The sequence below is a fragment of the Trichophyton verrucosum genome (genome assembly GCF_000151505.1).
Source record: "Trichophyton verrucosum HKI 0517 chromosome Unknown contig00237_1.f1.exp, whole genome shotgun sequence".
NCBI lineage: Eukaryota > Fungi > Ascomycota > Eurotiomycetes > Onygenales > Arthrodermataceae > Trichophyton > Trichophyton verrucosum.
Window position 1 is genome coordinate 1 of NW_003315494.1, and position 18,525 is coordinate 18,525.

General features: G+C 49.3%; 7 protein-coding genes across 7 annotated transcripts; 6 read left to right on the plus strand and 1 right to left on the minus strand.

Annotated features, from left to right (window-relative positions):
- Positions 1–80: 80 nt before the first annotated feature.
- On the plus strand, positions 81–1,550 carry TRV_02738 (uncharacterized protein; the record flags this gene model as incomplete). The annotated part of the gene is made up of 3 exons (XM_003023071.1): positions 81–169; positions 268–970; positions 1,053–1,550. 3 exons carry the CDS (start codon positions 81–83, stop codon positions 1,548–1,550), a joined length of 1,290 nt encoding a protein of 429 aa, XP_003023117.1.
- An 844-nt stretch (positions 1,551–2,394) lies between these two features.
- TRV_02739 (uncharacterized protein) lies at positions 2,395–3,233 on the minus strand (the record flags this gene model as incomplete). Its single annotated transcript, XM_003023072.1, has 3 exons — positions 2,395–2,484; positions 2,552–2,903; positions 3,073–3,233. The coding sequence occupies 3 exons, from the start codon at positions 3,231–3,233 to the stop codon at positions 2,395–2,397; spliced, it is 603 nt and encodes a 200-aa protein (XP_003023118.1).
- Positions 3,234–3,991: 758 nt separating this feature from the next.
- On the plus strand, positions 3,992–7,369 carry TRV_02740 (uncharacterized protein; the record flags this gene model as incomplete). The annotated part of the gene is made up of 2 exons (XM_003023073.1): positions 3,992–4,224; positions 4,291–7,369. 2 exons carry the CDS (start codon positions 3,992–3,994, stop codon positions 7,367–7,369), a joined length of 3,312 nt encoding a protein of 1,103 aa, XP_003023119.1.
- Positions 7,370–7,628: 259 nt separating this feature from the next.
- TRV_02741 (uncharacterized protein) lies at positions 7,629–8,192 on the plus strand (the record flags this gene model as incomplete). The annotated part of the gene is made up of 2 exons (XM_003023074.1): positions 7,629–7,721; positions 7,785–8,192. The coding sequence occupies 2 exons, from the start codon at positions 7,629–7,631 to the stop codon at positions 8,190–8,192; spliced, it is 501 nt and encodes a 166-aa protein (XP_003023120.1).
- Positions 8,193–10,251: 2,059 nt separating this feature from the next.
- TRV_02742 (DUF614 domain protein) lies at positions 10,252–11,317 on the plus strand (the record flags this gene model as incomplete). Its single annotated transcript, XM_003023075.1, has 2 exons — positions 10,252–11,122; positions 11,175–11,317. 2 exons carry the CDS (start codon positions 10,252–10,254, stop codon positions 11,315–11,317), a joined length of 1,014 nt encoding a protein of 337 aa, XP_003023121.1.
- Positions 11,318–12,379: 1,062 nt separating this feature from the next.
- Positions 12,380–14,903, plus strand: TRV_02743 (uncharacterized protein; the record flags this gene model as incomplete). Its single annotated transcript, XM_003023076.1, has 2 exons — positions 12,380–12,467; positions 12,604–14,903. The coding sequence occupies 2 exons, from the start codon at positions 12,380–12,382 to the stop codon at positions 14,901–14,903; spliced, it is 2,388 nt and encodes a 795-aa protein (XP_003023122.1).
- Positions 14,904–15,756: 853 nt separating this feature from the next.
- On the plus strand, positions 15,757–18,099 carry TRV_02744 (uncharacterized protein; the record flags this gene model as incomplete). Its single annotated transcript, XM_003023077.1, has 2 exons — positions 15,757–16,106; positions 16,167–18,099. The coding sequence occupies 2 exons, from the start codon at positions 15,757–15,759 to the stop codon at positions 18,097–18,099; spliced, it is 2,283 nt and encodes a 760-aa protein (XP_003023123.1).
- Between the last annotated feature and the right edge of the window lie 426 nt (positions 18,100–18,525).

The window sequence follows — 18,525 nt, forward strand, 5'->3', positions numbered from 1 at the left end:
AAAAAAAAAAAAAAAAAACCTACCTCCAGCCTTCTCCCGTTCACTCGCAAAGAGACAGGCCCTCGCCAGACACTTGCACCATGAAGGACGACTCGAAGACGCCTCTCGTGGCTGGTGGTCATGCAGAGCTCACCCAGCAGAAGGTAGCTAACGGCTCGAGTCCCTTTTGGTTTGTTGACTAAAAGAAAGATACGTGAGATAATCTCGCTGACACTGCTTTTGCGATCCCTTGCAGATGCGACTCCAGAACGGCAACGGGCTGTCTAGCAAGCCGCACTCGAAGCGAAAGAGAGCCAGGTCGTGGCTCCGCCGGGTCAAAGACGTCTGCTTAAAACACACCTGGGTCCTGCCTCTCGCTCTCCTCGCCATTCTCCTCGCCGCATACGCCGTCAACCCGACAGAATCCAACCCGATACACTATGGCATATTCCTCTCCTATCCGTTGCCTCCGGAGACACCGGGCGGCCCAGTACTGTACGGCAAGGGGAAGCTCGATATCGCCTTTGTGGCATTCTACACCATTGCGCTCTCGTTTACCCGTGAGTTCTTGATGCAATGCGTTATTCGGCCGTGGGCTCTATATGCCGGGATCAAGGGCCGTTCGAAGATCACCCGGTTCATGGAACAGGTGTATACGGCCATGTACTTTAGTGTCTTCGGGCCGTATGGGTTATATGTCATGAAGCAGACGAACATCTGGTACTTCAACACTACGGCCATGTTTGAGAATTTCCCGCATAAATCGCATACTGCGGATTTCAAGGCATATTACCTCCTCGAAGCCGCATATTGGGCTCAGCAAGGAATTGTGCTGCTGCTTAAACTAGAGAAACCTAGGAGAGACTTTAAGGAGTTGGTTGGGCATCATATCATCACTCTCGCACTCATTGCGCTGAGCTACCGGTTCCACTTCACCTATATCGGTCTCGCCGTCTACATCACACATGACATTTCTGACTTTTTCCTTGCTGTGAGTTTCCTACTCCACCGATTCCCCCTTTTTTATATGCTTTTTTTATTTTGGTTTTGAATTTGCAACTGACGGCCTGCAGACGTCGAAAACGCTCAATTATCTAGACTCGCCGATCATCACCCCATTCTTCGCCCTTTTCGTTGCCGTCTGGGTTTACATGAGGCACTACCTTAACCTCCACATTCTCTGGGCCGTCTTGACAGAATTCCGAACCGTTGGGCCTTTCGAACTCAACTGGGAGACTGAACAGTACAAGTTCTGGGTTAGCCAGTACATCACATTTGGTCTCCTGGGTTCTCTTCAGGCTATCAATCTATTCTGGCTCTACCTTATCATCCGCATTGCCAAAACCTATGTCTTTGGAAACGCACTGCAAGACGAGCGAAGTGATAACGAAGAAGAAGACGACGAGATTGAAGAATCAAGTACGACCGGCGAGGCGAATGGAGTTCCCATTCCAACCCTTCTCGTCAACGGCCATGCTACGAAAGAGAACATCGATCCAATTGAGAACGGATCATCTACAGGATTATTGACGAATGGAAATTCAAACGGTGCCGCCACGAAACGCAAATGAATGAAGATAATTATTTCTTTCTGTTTTTTTTTCTCTTCTCCATTCTCCATTACCCATCCTTTAAAACCATGAGAATTACCGGATGACCTGAGCCTTCTTTTCCATTCTTATACCCTTGAATTGCATAGCCTCGGCAGGTCAAGGTTTTTACCCTTTCCCTCCATATACATACCTCTAATCATGTTTATCCATCCTCCTTTTTTCCTTTCCTTGTTATATTCTCTTTGCCAGTGGGCATTTGAAAAATCGAAGCCCGCGATATATATATATATATGGGGGGCATGGGCTCGAAGTCTCACCTACGAGATCGGCTATAGCATTGGCGTACGGTTAGATTTGATTTTCTTATACATATTACGTCGTCTTTCCCCCTTTCCCCTTTTCAGGTTGAATGTACCTCCAGGGATAGCAGACTGCAGACCGGCTATCATCCCTTGGTAGTTTCAATATGCTCTGCTTTTCCTTTGAATGCTCAATGCTGATTGAACATGTTCCTGTGATGATGATTATTATCATTATCTATGCTTTCTAATTAATGTAATACAGGCCCAACCTCAATGGAAGAAGTGATGATATCAATCTAAGGAAACAAGTCAATGTATACTATCTGCATCTATTCTAATGACCTAAAATGAAAAAGAGAAGCTTGGGTGAATTGTAAGAAAGAAGGGTTTGGGTTCTGTACATGCTCTTTTATATCGGTTTTATGATCATGTCATTCACTATGTTACAGCACAAGGGTAGCAGGAATTGTAAGGAAAATGAACTGTTGTAGAGAATAGACATTCAACGGGCGGTTTGTCTCTTTGCTGCTCAGAATCCCACGAACTCAAGAAGAGGTAGCTTAGCTGGACTTGGTGGGAGGCTCCTTAGTAGGAGCCCTGGGGTTAGGAGTCTTGTCCTCGGCAGTAGCAGGTTCTTCCTTTTTCTCCTCCTAGTAACAAACAACATTGTTAATTGCCAGTCCCACCAGAGCTTCAAGGGACTCATCTCGCACTCACCTTTGGCTTCTCCTCCTCGGCCTTCTCAGCAGGAGCCTCAGCGGGCTTCTCCTCCTCCTTTGGCTTTTCCTCAGTCTCGCTCTCAGCCTTTGGAGCTTCCTCTGTCTTTGGCTCCTCAGCCTTGGGTTCCTCAGCCTTGGGTTCCTCGGTCTTGGTCTCCTCAGGGTCGGCCTTTGGCTCGGCGGCTGGCTCTGGCTTGGCCTCTTCCTTGACTGGTTCGCTGACGGCCTCCTTCACCTTCTCAACGGCGTGTTCAACGTGTGGGTGGGCATCATGGCCGGACTTTCCAGCAGGGCCAGACTGGTAGAGGTAGTATGCGGCTGGGAGGGTGAATGCGACGGAACCAAGCAGCCTAAAATCAACAAACAGAGCAATTGCATCAGTCAATGATCAGAATACCCGCGGCAATGTATAGAACTGCTGTACTACAAGCCGTCATAGCCACTAGTCGAGGTAGTGGGCTGATCCGGAAAACGTCTTTGACAACACACATTGCGAGACACCCGACAAGACAGACTCACCATGGCATATCGCTTCCAGCCTCATGAGAACCGTGAGCCTGGTCGGCATAGCCTCTTCGAGAAACTCGCTGCCATGCTCGAGTTGTCGGTACTCTGGGAGCCGAGATCCGTCTGGACTGGGCCCAGAGTGACCGGAGAGCGGGCGATCGTGAGAGAACCATGATGTTACCTGGTCAATTCCAGTGAATAAGCGCAATTGGGCTGGAATCGGACTCCTCGAGCGGGTGTAGAAGGTGGCAGTTGATGGGCTGAGTGAGATGCAAGACTGAGAAGAAGAAGCGAAGAAGCGGAAAAGAAGAAAGAGGTTGGAACAAGCAGTGGCCACGTGATCTGGTAGTAAGGTAACAGCCCATCCTCACTCTGGACAGCAAGCAGCACTTAAGATGCATCTTGGAGGCTAATAACATGTTCAGAGTGGTTAGCTAGATGTATAGAAGGGGCATTGCAATATAGCTAGGGTTATTTATATAGTAGATAGCAGGCGTAGTGACGTTTTGTTGGGATGCATTATCTGTGTAGAGCCAACGCTGGTTAAGCTCACTACGTCTCCCTCCGCTGCCTCTCTGTTGTTGTTTAACTAGTTAACTGCTACATGACACAAACAACGCCAGACCAGGAGGCCAGGACTTCTCCAGCCACTCTGAAGGACATCCTGAGTCGACAAGGGCTTCACTCTCAGTTGGTCTTCTTGTCCCCTGAGTGTCTTCCTTAGCTGCATCTTCCGGTTGCTGCCTATAAAGCAACCCCGCTATGTCCTTCTGAGTCCCCTCAGTCTGTCTTGATATTGAACACCCTACCCTCATAACCATCACATCTTGACTATCTTGCTACTCCTGCTACTTCTGTAGCCCTGTGGTCCTTCTAAAGAGAAGCTCTTCTTGAGCTGTTTCTTCCCCTGTGTGGTTCCAGGCTCGCAGAGATGGCGTTCCATAAGCAGTCTATCCAGCAGGCCCTGGGCCCGCTGATGGTCAAGCTCACTGATCCGGACCCAGATATCCGCTACATGTCCCTGAACGATCTACTGTCTCTTATTGAAGGCTGCAGTCCATGCTACTTCTCACAAGACCTTTCGTCATGCAACCGAATGGTCCAGGGACTGCTTAAGTCTCTGGAGGACCAGAATGGAGAGGTACAGAATGTAGCTCTGAAGTGGTAAGATAGACATCCTATTGCTCAGTCACTGCAACGAATAAGCCTGTTCTGACTCTAAGGGAACAGTATTGGGCCTCTGGCTACCCGTCTACCCCCTGACGTTCTCTCTCCTTTTATCGACAAGCTTGCCCTTCTCACGAGCTCTCAAACCATCGACACGTCTGTGCCAAACACCGCTCTTCGGATGATCCTCGCGGCCCTTCCAAGACCTAATATCAACCTTATCAATTCCAGAGAGGTACAGACAAGTTATGAGGCTGTGTCTATGGTCCTGATTCCACGCTTGATTGGTACACCGACGAGAGGTAATCTGCCAACCGCGGCACCAGGAATGATAGTGAATGACCCTGCAAAGGGTTTTAGCAGCGATGCCATCGATGTGTTGATCGATGTAGTGCGGTCTTATGGACCCATGCTAAACGACGAAGAGTTGTTCGAGCTCCTACAGACCGTTCTACGTGTCATTGAGAACGATCATGCTGGAACGGTAGTTACCAAGCGTGCCCTGACAGCAATCTCAATGCTCTCGATCCACTTGTCTGATACTCAATTAAGTGGCTTCGTATCTGGCCTTATTGAAAGCTTCAAATCTCCGCATCTTACTATCAACCGTCGCCGTCATTTGATCGCCGCCATTTCTGCCATGGCTAGATCTACACCCGCAAAGTTTGGCCCATATCTAAAACTATTAGCTCCTTTTGTGCTTTCAGCTGTTAGTGAGAAGGAGATGAATGAGATGGATGATGACATGTCCGACGATGGAGAGCATGATCCCAAGCAGGATGAGTTGCGTGAGACTGCACTGGTGTCTCTTGATACCCTACTGGGTTACTGTGGATCCGAAATGCAGCCGTACCTTAATGATTGTATTGCGGCTGCTTTGAGATATCTCAAATATGATCCGAACGTTGCAGAACTGGAGGAAGATGAAGAAATGGGTGGTACCCAGGACGAAAGCAGTGATGATGGAGCCACTGAGGAGCCCGATGACGATAATGATGCATTTGATGACTTTGAGGAAGAAGAAGGATACAGTGACATTGATGATCTGAGCTGGAAAGTTCGCAGATGCGCTGCCAAAGTTTTATACACCATTGTGTCAACTCAGGGACGAAACACCAGAGCTGTCGAAGACGGCTCAATATATCAGAAAATAGCACCCGCACTTCTTTCTAGATTCACGAAAGAAAGAGAAGAGAGTGTCAAGGTTGAGGTTGTCGCAACAATGACTGGCTTGGTCCGAAAGACGAGTGACCTGGCTACCGGACCTAACCTGTTTTACGCTGATCCATTCTCCCAAGCTCGTTCATCTCGAAAGAGAAGACGGCAAGATAGCAATGCTACCGTGATTGATCTCGAATCGGATTTCCCACCCCCATCTACTTCGGATACCCCAATTGCCAAGCCGTCAACTCCTCAGCCTGGCCCGCAGACTGACCTTGCAGATCTCACTCCGGGTATCGTTCAAGCGTTGACTAAATTATGGAAAGGCGCACCAATACCCCTTAAACAAGGCGCTATTCTCCTGTTAAAAGCTCTTGCTCTAGTTCGTTATGGCGGCCTAGCAGACTATTTACAGAGAATCGAAGACCCCATCGCTGACGCCTTGAAGACCTCTGGCCTCTCTGGTGGTGTAACAGTTTCTGCCGGGTCAAACTCAGTCAGTGCAGGAAACCTTCAGGTTGAAGCATTGGGGTTAATTGCTGCAATTTCTGAGACTCACCCCTCAGGCTCTCTCTCCCCGTTTTTAATTGCCCTGATACCTGGAGTTGTCGCTTGTGTGAATAACAGAGACTTCAAGGTATCTAGCGAAGCACTAGGCGCAATTGAACAGATTGTGGTTGCTCTAACCCCCCCACGAGTCTCCGTAGATGACCGTGATTTGGGATTACAGCTGGAGAAACTGTATGATATCGTGGTGGAAAAGGTGACCGACAACAGCACCGACTTGGGAGTTCGGCAGCGTGGTATTCATGTCCTTGGAGTAATGCTAAGTCGCACATCTGGGCCAGAAGGGCGCAGATTTATCACTCTCGAGCAGAGACGAAAGGCACTTTTAGTTCTCCTCGAACGCCTAAAGAACGAGACTACACGAGTCGCCGCTGCTCGTGCCATAGATGATGTTGCATTGCTTGCTCGCCAAAGCGATGATGTTGAGGCATCTTGGCTTGGATATGTCACACTCGAGCTCGCGGCCCAGCTCAGGAAGGTTGATCGCACCTTGCGCGACGTCTGTCTAGGAGCTCTGAAGAGTATCGCTATGAACTCTCAGACCAGGCAGTATCTCGACAAACACACGACGGAAGGCCTACGCGTCGCCATTTCGCCCCTTATTTCTGCAGACGATTTGCATCTTTTGACACCTGCACTAGTTATCTTCGCAAAACTTCTACCCCATTACGGTCCAGATCTTGTCAATGACAATATTATTACTCAGCTTTGTACTGCTGTTCAAGGCACTTTAACGGGGACGGCATTGAAGGCATATATCCTTCTCGTTCGTGTCATTGGTGAACAGGGAGCAGGTGCAAAGCTCATGAAAGCGTTGTTACAAACCGTCGGCGTTAATGGGGATTCAGCCGTTGTCGGAAAGGCAATTGGAACTCTCCTGGTCTACAGCGGACCAAAAGTTGGCGTCACAACCGAAGATTTCCTAACTGAGCTCAAGACAGCCCATGACAACCAACGCAAGTGTCTTGCTTTAGCCATCTTGGGCGAAATTGGCCTTAGAATGGGAGCTAAATCGCCCCTTGACCCTCAGCTGTTCATTACGAACTTCAGTTCTCCGTCAGACAAAGTCCGGCTCTCCGCGGCCGTTGCCCTTGGAAATGCAGGAGCTAGCAACGTGGATGCTTACTTACGTGTCATTCTGGAAGGACTAGAGAAGTCTAAGTCTTATAAATATCTACTGTTACACTCACTTAAAGAGATTCTTCAACACCCTGAAGATGTCAAGACCCATGTTGCGCCATTCGCAACTCGGCTGTGGGAGATACTATTGTCAGCTTCTGACGATGAAGACAACCGCACCGTTGGTGCTGAATGTATCGGGCGTCTGTCCTTGATTGATCCCGCAACTTACATTCCACAGCTACAGGCATGTCTCTTCGCCCTTATTTATGCTGTCGATAACGCACAACGCTAATATCTCTGAATAGGAATACTTGTCCCATCCAAATGCTACTATCAGGGGCACAGTTATTTCTGCATTCCGTTACACTCTTGCTGATTCTAGCAACACCTATAACGAGACACTCCGTCCGCTCATAGTCCCTGTTTTAGTCACAATACTGAATGATAGCGACCTGGCCAACCACCGCCTGGCTCTGACAACCCTTAACTCCGCGATTCACAACAAGACAGCTCTTGTTCTACCACATCTTCCCCAGTTGCTACCCGCCGTTATGGGAGACACGAACTTGAAGCCGGAGCTCGTTCGAGAAGTACAGATGGGTCCCTTTAAACACAAGGTTGACGACGGCCTGGAGCTTCGTAAGGTGAGGACCGTGAAGTAGTTCATCTCTATGCATACTTTTAGTTTTACTAATTAAGGACTACAGAGCGCCTACGAGACACTTTACACATGCCTTGATGTCGCATTTTCTGCCGTCAACCTTCCCGAGGTCTACGATAGGATTATTGCCGGTATTGAAGACGAACAGGACATCAGAACTCTTTGCACCCTCATGATTTCCAAGTTGATGACGCTGGCGCCGGAAGAAACACTTGCCCGACTTGATGCTTTCAGTAACTCATTCCGGGTCGTATTGTCCGTCAAACCCAAAGAATCAGCTGTTAAACAGGAGCTGGAGAAGGCGCAGGAGGCATCTATTGGCGTACTGAAGGTCAGCCGGGAGTTACAGATGGCATTCCCTGCTGCAGAGGCGTCTAATGACCACCACTCCTGGAAGAGCTATGTTGAGTGGATTTCAAAGGATTTTATGCAGCTTCTACGCTCCATCGATTAATATCACCCCCCCAAATAACGTCAACATGGGCAGTTGACTCGGCACTTCGTACTCCGGTTGTGGAATGTTCTCTCTAAGAAAGAAGTGGTATCCCAAGGAGTAGAAAAACGTCACGACGGTTAAGCATGGGTTATGTACTTGGTCAGGCGAATGTATGCTTTTCATAGATAACTAGCCGACTCAGTACCTGAAAAATTGCATCTGAAATGAGCATGAAAAGAAATGGCCCCAAAGCGATCCGCGTAATTCATAAGCCTAGGGGCCCCCAACACCTTCACCTGCATCCAACAACAACTAGTTAATGCAAGGGTTCAGACCCTGAGCGAGCCCCCGAGCTAGGTATATACCCATAACCACCTTGTAAGGCCTGACGTACATTCACAGCAGGGTCCAAACTAAAAACACCAGGATCACTTCCCCGCCTTCCGTTATGCGTTTGCATCTGGCCTGGCGATACATGTACGATGATGCCATGGGGCCTGGTGCTACCTCGAGTTACCTGCTGTCCGCGTTAACACAGCAGAGAGCATGTGATGGAGTCCAAGTGGCCATTGATGGGACTGGATGGGTGTCATCAAACTGTTTGCTTCTACTTGAATATATATCTACTCCTTAGTTTACCCGTGGACCGAGACATCAACCATGGATCCTCGCGATGACGGCCCGTCGCCCCCTGGCGGTTCCATGGTTAGGTCAACATCGGCCCGTTCAGTTAGGGGGGCCCGTTTTTCAGATTCTGCATTCGAGGTCGATTGATCATATCGTGATTGTCACTTAGCCAGCGGAATGCTTCTGGATAGCTAGTTACGCTCACTACGCTGTTTGTTCCAGGCCACTTCTCTCCAAGACGGCAGCTAACATCATCTTGAACGGGAAGCAAATTCAACCAAACAAGGACGGTGATTAGAACGGGCTGTCCAGGCCTTCATAAGATTGGATACTAACATTTATAACCATGTTATGTCTTGATATCGATGATCAAGGGTCCCACCATGGCGCCAAAGGGAGGCCAGGGGATCTCCATGCTGTCCTCTAGCCACTTTAGCCGGGTCTCTCGAAGCGCCCGCGTGGAGAGACAAGACATGTAGGTAACCCGCTCACGAGCCGATAGGACTAGCTGCTCCTTCGTTGTTTTACCTCATGGAGCGGTGAATGTGTAAGGACACCCGCTGAGGTCAAAACATGCAACAGCCCGACGAAACCGATCTGTACAACTGCGTTGCGCCCTGCCCTTGTTGTGCATGTCTTCATACAACTGCCAATGAACAACAGAGTCCCTTTAAACTAGTCTGAAACTGGCAGTTCCTCATCTCGCCAGCAGCCAGTCAAGACCGCATTTCCAAGGCTCGAGGCGTTGGGCGGAGGCTGGCCGCATCCCGGTTGCAGCGCCAGGGCGAATCGCTCGATATTATTTGCCCACAGAGCCAAGGGGCAGCATCACAGGCCCGATCACCACGGTATCACACTCGAACCGCAGGGCAAAGGGGGGCTTCAACCGAGCAGTCGGGTCGCTTTTTCGTCTGAGGCGCCAGGCTATTCGTCCAGACTTCCTGCGGTGTATAAGCACAGCACAGCCTCCGTCACCCCCATTTCTCCTCCGAAGCTCCCGGGGCCCCTTGTTCTGCTATTGAGAGATGTTTTCGTCCAATACGAGCAGGGCTAAGCGCCGCCCCCGTTCATGTTCACGATGGATTTGAATATAATCTCACTGCTCCTGGCGATGCTCATTTTTCATCATATTACCCTTCGCCTGGGAAGACGAGCGTTTACCGACACAACGTCGCAGAGCAGGCTAATCCACGACTTTGATCCTTCGGATATCTAACTATTTACACCCGCATCAGGCTGCCACCGACGAGCTGAATGGGTTCGTGCATCCCAAGGCAACGCAACGCCAGCGCAGAAATCACCAGATCATCCGCTTGCGCAACCTCCATCGAAGGACTCCCCTCCCCGCCCCTTTTGTTGCAAGTTTAGGGCCATAGGCGGCATTATCTAGATGCTCATGAGTGACTCGTTTTCTATCTCTCGCCGGAACTAGTTCGACACACTACCAACAATGTCGAACCATCCGCCGCACTATGGCAATGCGCCACATTATCCTCCCCATCTCTACCCCCAGCAACACGAGCAGCAACATCTACAACAGCCGGAGCAAAGGCCTTACTCGTACCTTCACACTCCAGTCACTCTACAAGGGCCAACATTCTCCTCGCCTGACAACCCCCGTCACACTGCTCCCTCTGAACAGACAAACCAACAATCTCATTCACAACCCAACCAGCCGGGTAACCACCGTCCGTTTTCGTATGTGTCGCCCGATGCTGATAAGATAGTGGATGAATCGTTATCGACGGTTTCGAATAACAGGAACGATGCCGATTATGTGAATAACCTCTACACTCACGTATCTCCACCTCCACTTTCTGAACACCCTGCCCAATTCGCCCCATTTGCCGATAGTACCACTCCACCCCCAAACCCAAGCCAGATACACCAGGCCCAAGAGCAAGAATACCTTCAACAACAGCAGCCACGGCAACAGGGAGAACAATATCAGCAACATTTCCTACAGCAGCATCAACAGCTACAACAGCAACAACATGGCGTAATCCCTCATTCCCCTATGGCAATTCCTAAGTCTCCCGGCCCATTGCCGGTAAAGCAAAACCCGGAAGCAGAAACTAGGGAGCGACAAGCAGAGGAGGCCACAATTGCCCCTGACAGCAACCCTTTAGCACCGCAGTCACCCGCCCCAACTTATGCCTCACATTCAGGGCCTCAGAGGATGAACGGCAGAAGTATATCTGCCGTTCCAGACATACAATGCCATACCCCCGGCCAAGCCTTCCACCCCCAACAAAGCGTCAAGGGTGGAAGCTGGTCAACTGGACTTTGTGAATGCTCAGATATAGGTGTCTGCTGCTTGGGTCTGTGGTGCCCGTGCATTCTATATGGACGAACGCAGCACCGCCTTTCAAGAAAATCAAAACGGCAAGACCCGACTAATATGCTTGGATATGAGTCCTGCAATGCATCATGCACTGTCATGGCTCTATTATGCGGATGTCAATGTAGGTTACTCCTCCCCTCGCACCCCCATTCGCTGTAGATATATGGTCTAACGTAAATAGGGCTACTGGCAACCATACAGCATACGCGGATAAGACGGGCATATGGTATCCCTGGCGGAATCATGTCCGACTGTGTCCGAGCTTCGTGCTGTACTTGTTGCACTCTCATACAAGACGAGCGAGAAATCAAAACCCGTGAGGAATCTTCTCGCACTGGCGGCAACACTGTCAGCGCACCTTACGTCGCTCCCGGGCAGATGACATTCAGCCCGCCGCCACGATAAAAGTTAATAATGTCTCATATGATTCCCTCCCTGTCCCGGCCCTTATATATACCCCTTTTTTACTTTCTTTTTTTCCCCCCTTTTCCATTTCATTCAACAGAGTGGTGATACTCTTAAGCATACACACACATATATATACCTATTTTTATTTACTATGTACAGTAATGTTTTGTGTGGGCCGTTTAGCCAGGCCCAACTTACGCGTCTCGGGCGCCTCAACAGAGTACTGCTTACTCCATGGCTAGCGCTCGCCGTAGCCTCCAGAAATATAAACAAACAGCCTCCCCTTGGGCCCCTTTTCGTCTCGTCTGCGTCGCTTCACCAAAAATAGGCTCGTCTTGGCATAAAAAGCTTAATAGATAAATGACTAAGCAGGTCCACTTTGCACGTGCTTCTTTAAACTTGGCTTTTATTGGCGTTGCTTGGCCAATCAGAGAAAGCGGCGGGCGACGAGGCCGAAAAGGGAAGCCAACAACCTTAGAAGACTCGCTCCGGCTTTCACGCAGCAGCGGCGGCGAGACAAACCGACCAGAAAGACGATCACGACGGCCGCTGTCGGGCTCTGCACTTCTCACTATCGCACCCGCTGATCTCCTGGAGCAGACGACGCCCCTGTACCGGCGCACGAGCGACCGACGGAGCGACCGCTAACGGTTTTCACCTCGAACAGTTTGACCCCTTCGACTCGCTGCTGACCGGCGAGGTTCCGCTCAACCTCTTCGCCCCGGCCCTTTGCGTGTTTCACGGCTGTCATGTTGGGAGGAACAACCGTTGTTTGAATGGCAGCCTTCACGAATAGCTCTTCGGATAGCCCAGGTACCCGGGCACCATGCCTTTGAATTATGGCTGGCAGACCCAGCAAGGGAAGTTCAACGGCTCAAGGCACCCATGTAGCTCGTTGACCCTGGGGAAAGGAGGTAAGATATACCCTCTATCTCGTTTCATATCATGCCATGGTGAAGTGGAGCGGCACACACACGCGTTCCTCTAGACAGCGAGGAGAAAACACATCAGTACTAATCCGGGGTTGTCTCTCTTTGATAAAACTTCTAGGCACTCTTGTCTTCAATGATACATTTTCCGTCGTTCTGAGTCAAGATGCCGTCTTTGAGCCGTCCTGTACCACCGTCATCGAACCAGAAACATACGACCCGTCAACGATCGTGGATGTCCGCGAGCATTTCTACGCCTCGACCTCACCGCAGATGTATGCTATTGCAACCGCAACGGTGCTAGCATACGTCCTCTCCATCATACTTTTCATCACTCCCCGTACCTTTTTCATAGGAGGCCGTGGCGGAGGCTTCCTCGGTCGGCATGGCATGATCAGTGGGTCGTATGGCAGTAGTTCAGTTATCGGTGTAGGTGGGAGGCCATGGCTGCAGAAGATAGCAGCATTGACAGTTGCAATATCACTTACGATTGCTACCGCGGACTCATTTGCGGTTGCGAAAAAACAGTATGAAATGGGATACATGGACTCCACAGCCCTCACGAATGAGGTTGTCAACGGTCTCGAATTGCGCATTATACGTGTCATATCAAGCACGTTTCTCTGGCTCGCGCAAGTCCAGACATTAATCCGGCTGTTCCCACGACACAAAGAAAAAGTCGTCATCAAATGGGTGGGATTTGCACTTATTGTGCTTGACACCGTTTTTAGCATCCTTAACAACTTTGTACATCCGGGGACCACAATAGTCCATCCCGGAAAACTTCGGGATGCGGTCCCTGCTCTCAACTACCTATTCGAATTGGCCCTTAGCATGCTCTATGCAGCTTGGATCGTTTTCTACTCACTCTCTAAGCATAGGTTTGCTTTCTTTCATCCCAAGATGCAGAATATCTGCCTGGTTGCATTGTTGTCTTTGCTTGCACTTTCGATACCCGTTGCTTTCTTTATTTTGGACGTTTCCCAGCCTAATATTGCTGGCTGGGGTGAATACATTCGCTGGGTAGGTGCAGCAGCAGCGAGCGTGGTGGTTTGGGAATGGGTTGAAAGAATCGAGGCGCTGGAGCGTGAGGAACGGAAGGATGGTATCTTGGGGCGCGAGGTTTTTGACGGAGATGAAATGCTTGACGTAACTCCATCAGAAGTGGCTGGATCATCTCGTCGTGGTGGAAATGATGGCGGCCTTAGACGCGGTCCAGCCTGGGGGCGCCTGGGAATACTATCACACAACCCATTTCGGCCGCGAAACAAACAGCGTCCCCGATCTCCTCATATTCATGAACGAAAAAGGCGCAAGACAGAAATTACCCCTTCAGATATCGAGGCATCTCAGGTTGTTGAGACGGCTCCACCTCCAGCTGTGGCCAGTCCAGTTAGCCGGGAGAATACAACTAGCGCTACAAGCACGCTCTATTGCGTCCGATACCACTCCGTGGGCACACCGTTAGCCTCTAATTCTGATCTAACACGGACAGGACAAGTTGAGAGGAGGGGCTCCGTAGATTTAACCAAACAGAGCACACTTCCAATGGGCCAGAGTGACTTAATTACCCCAGTTCCTTCCCGGAAAATAGGTATAGGCTGGCTTAACGCTGTCAATCCTTTTAAACGAAGACGTGGATCGCCACCACAGGAGGTTGCAACAGCACAAGCAGAAGAAGGAATGGCTGCCACTGCTACTTTAGCTACAGGCCTCTCCGAAGATCGTGAGAGTCGATGGAAATTCCCCCCAGCGCTGAGCATGGTAGCATCACATCTTCACCGGGACTGGATAGGCTCGTCTGAGAAGCGTGATACGGAGCCTCCAATTCTTCCTGTCACCGTTATACCGGCAAAGAGCAAGCGGGAACGAGCGCAAACAAACCCAAGAGAAGATTCCACCACCCCTAATTCACGCTTCCGATGGGGTGAGTCGCCCGGCGAACGGAAAGGGATAGAAACGCCGTTACCTGTCATGGTGATACCAGCCCGGTCACGATCAGCCATTACGTGGTCAACTCCAGGTCTGGACGAGCCTGGCCGTCCCTTTTTTAGCAGCCCAACAAACTCAAGCCCTAATCCGCACGCTCTTACCGACCAAGGGTCACCGTCTTCGATGATTTCATCTCCACCACAGGGTGCGAATTCACGGGACCCGGAGAAAAATGCCACCCACTCGGACCCAAGACATGTTCAACACATAATGTTTGAAGAAGATGAGGAAGATGAACAGGACGTTATATCAGATTCTCCACGATGTCAAGATGACCGGGAGCAACATGACCATTCTGAAACGACTGAAAGCACATCCAGCTCTCATTTAAGTCAGCAACCGCCGGAGCCACCCGATTCCCGGCCACATACCGGAGCAGCGACATCAACAACACGGCAACACTCATCATCAGACCTCGACATCAGATAGGATGTCGACTCACTTGAAACATATAGCCAACCTGTTCATTTTAGCGCGGAGTAATTTCTGGATATCTATGTTACCATTCCTTTTATCTTGCTATTTTCCCCCTTCGTTTTCTTCTTTGTCTTTTTGGGATGCGTTCAAAAGAGAAAACTTGACGGCCTATCTTCATTATGACCACAATTCGTGTACATTCATTCCTACGTTCGTTCTCTCCTACAGTAATCTCTAGATGCAGGACGCTCACCAATCCATGCAAATATCAACTAAATCGAGTCCCGAGAAGCTTGCACATGCCAGTAACTAGGTTCCGTAGAACGACATTCTTTCTTTGCAGAACGGCTGCAGCGATGTGGCGCCTCGTTTATGCCCATAAAAAACCCACGTTATCCTTAGTATAATCATAGCCTTGCATAAAACGCATGCAAGGAAAAGCATATCCGAATGAACGTTCGCTGACGTTAGCCAAACCTCGAAAGCTTCAACACCTTTTCCGACTGCGCTTGAACAACCGTCGACTCAACGCCGGCATTAATAGAAATGATAAATCACCTTCAATGAACACCCCGATCGATGTCGAATGTCAATCCCCACATGTTTGGTGCTGGCGTCAGCCATGAGCTGCCCGTGAGGGGCCCCGGGCTGATGAGGCTGCCGTTAAATCTAATCGCGCTGATAGTATCTAACGTATGTACCCCCATGGCCGTGTGAAGGGAGGATGAGGAGCTGAAGGGCCTGTTTCGCATATCATGTAGCTATTCTCTAGCTCAGATCTCTCGGCTAATGTTGTTATCTCTCTTAGCTTGACGATGTTGGTGACCTCGCGCGGCTCTGCCGCACCTGTCGTGTGCTGAATTATATGGCCCTCCCACAGCTTTACAAAAACCTCACCCTCACCTCCTACGGCCAGATACGATATAACGAGGATGACCTGCCGGAGGGCTACGGCAGTGCAAGCCCATTTTCCATGGGACTGAATGCACTGGTCACCCGTAATGTAGCGCCACTTGTTCGATCAATTACACTGCGCGGCGAATGGCGAGAAGACGGGTTGGAAGAACATGCTCGAGTTGGAAGAGTCCCGGACTCGTCAATGATGTTGAATATCTGTGTTCGAGCTGCTATTGACAAAATGGCTGGGTTAGAGAGCTTCAGGTATGCTGTTGTCATTGCTATATGCAACAACTTAACTATGTTTTCCACACTTGAGTACGCCCGCTACACATTTTGAAAGATACATTTAGCTAATGGCTTTCACGCATTGCACAGCTGGGAAATAAGTAATACCAAAGCACTGGAGACTGTATGTCAGGGACTTGCGCAGCTTCAGAACCTTCAGTCCTTGACTCTTCGGTTCCCGTCGAGTCGACATCCTAGACCTACGACTATCATTCCTCCTATGCCAAACCTACGCGTCCTCAAGGTCACAGACATAGATCCTCTTTGTTACCCAGACGATATCTCTCTACTACTGTTTGGCAGCAAAAAGCTGTGTGATCTAAGAATGCACTGGTCTCCCCGAATGCGGGAATCCCAGGAGCCGAGCGTGGCTCTCTCTGATTACTTCCGAAGGTGTATTTCGGCGAAATCACCCTTACGACTGAAAAAGATAGCATTTCAAAACTTCTTTGCGCTTCATCCAGGGGAATCAGGACCCGGAGTGACCCATAGTTCCCTTGAAGAGATTACGATGCTCACCAATTCCAGTGAGAACGCTGCCATGACCTTTGTTGAGGCTAGTTGGCCGGCACCAGGTCCCCGGGAAGAAATGTCGATGCTAAAGACATTTCGAGTTGACCGTGTAGAGAAACGAGGCATAGACTTTTTACACCAGCTTAGTCCCCTTGAAAATTTATACTTTGTCAACCCTTTGCGAGAACCAATAGACTATGTCAACAATTCAAGGCCGGGCGTCTCATACCAACCATCCCCTTCTACAACCAACTCAAGTGGTGGTAACCAATCCATGGCCTCCGAATACCAGCAGAACCACCCAACACCGCCTGGACCTGGTATACAACCATCAACTTCCCGAGCATCTCTAAGAGAAATGCAAGTTTCTACGATTATTTCAGTTCATGGTGCTACACTAAAACGACTACTCCTTCCTGCACGAATGAATATGCCAGTACCACTGGTTGTTAAGCTGGTTCATGCTTGCCCGAACCTAGAGCAACTTGCAATAGCTGTTGATGGGAATAGCCTTGAAGTAATGGGGATTGTACTTCCATTCTTGAAGAAACTCGAAGCGCTCCGGATTCTCATACCAACACTGCAAGATAATGATCTAAGGAGTACAACACCTACAGGGAACGTTCGCACATGTGGACGAGGGCAATCTGGAATCAACAGCAATATAATCAACCGCTCCCATAAGTCAAACTGTTTTCCGCGGCCTGACCTATCGCTTCTTCCTCCATCTGATTCACGGGATCTTGCAAGGCTGGTTGACATTAATGACTCTTTCCATATACAAATCCTTTCGCTGCATCTTGCTGAGCCAATTTACAACAATATTAAGATTGTCGGTATAGGCTGGAAGGCCTGGCAAATTGGCGGATTATACAAAGAATCGACTCCAACGCGTAATAATACTCCACCAGCTTCTGGTGATACATCAAACGGCAACGGAACAATAGCAGACCCCCCGGTTGGCGTGTCTAATTCGAACACAAATGGCCATATGCCTTCAAATCTGATGAATACCCCCTTAATGAGGCCAGAAAGTTATGGACCTGATAGTTCCAACCCACCAGCATGGCCAACACAACAGCAACAGTCCATAAGTTCTCCACCGGAAAACCGAAATCCGCTAGGCAAGCGGAAATATAATAGCCAACAGAACTCATCGGCTCCCCTTCCACCCCCTGAAGAAGCGTATACCCCAATAATGGAACCCATAGCGAAAAAGCAGCAACAAAATCGCCCTTCAGCTGGTTCAAATATAAGCTCTGGGCACCCCAATATCCCCGAGAATACTACTAATGGGAATGAGAAGTCCGCCTTCCCTGCTCTATCTTTCTTAGATGAGCAAGTATTTGCCCAGATACCCGAAAACCTGCGGCAGAGCCTGAATGACTGCTTCACGCAAGTGAGGGGCAATGCAGACCAACCTTTTGTGTGGAAAAGACACGTCAAACGTGTGGGTTGGGATGTCTTGAAACATTGGGAGATATGGGGACTTGATGTTCAGGAAATTTGAAGTAATAATCTGGCTTGTTATACCTCCTCCCTCGCCTTGTGACTTATGTCACTGCTATTATTGTCTATATGTCTTGTTCTATACCCCCCAAAATATTTTGAATTTTTATTAGTGCGAAAACCAAGAGTTATGATAGACGCTGCATGTACTTGTAAGAAATTACTTTGTGTTTGGTTAATTTCAAGAAATCTCAAACTTTTTCCTGAAGTCATATTCCTTGATTCTGGGGGTAGTATGGAGTACCTGATACGTTACTGCTACAAGGGGGAAATGAGAAGTTGAAGGGAGATAGGATGCTGGGCAGGGTCACATACAGCTCGCTTCATAAAGCACATTTAGAGAAGGAAGCCAAGTAAAAAAAAAACATTTGATATACAGTTTAACATTCATCACATAACTATATATATGATCAAAAAAACTATAGAC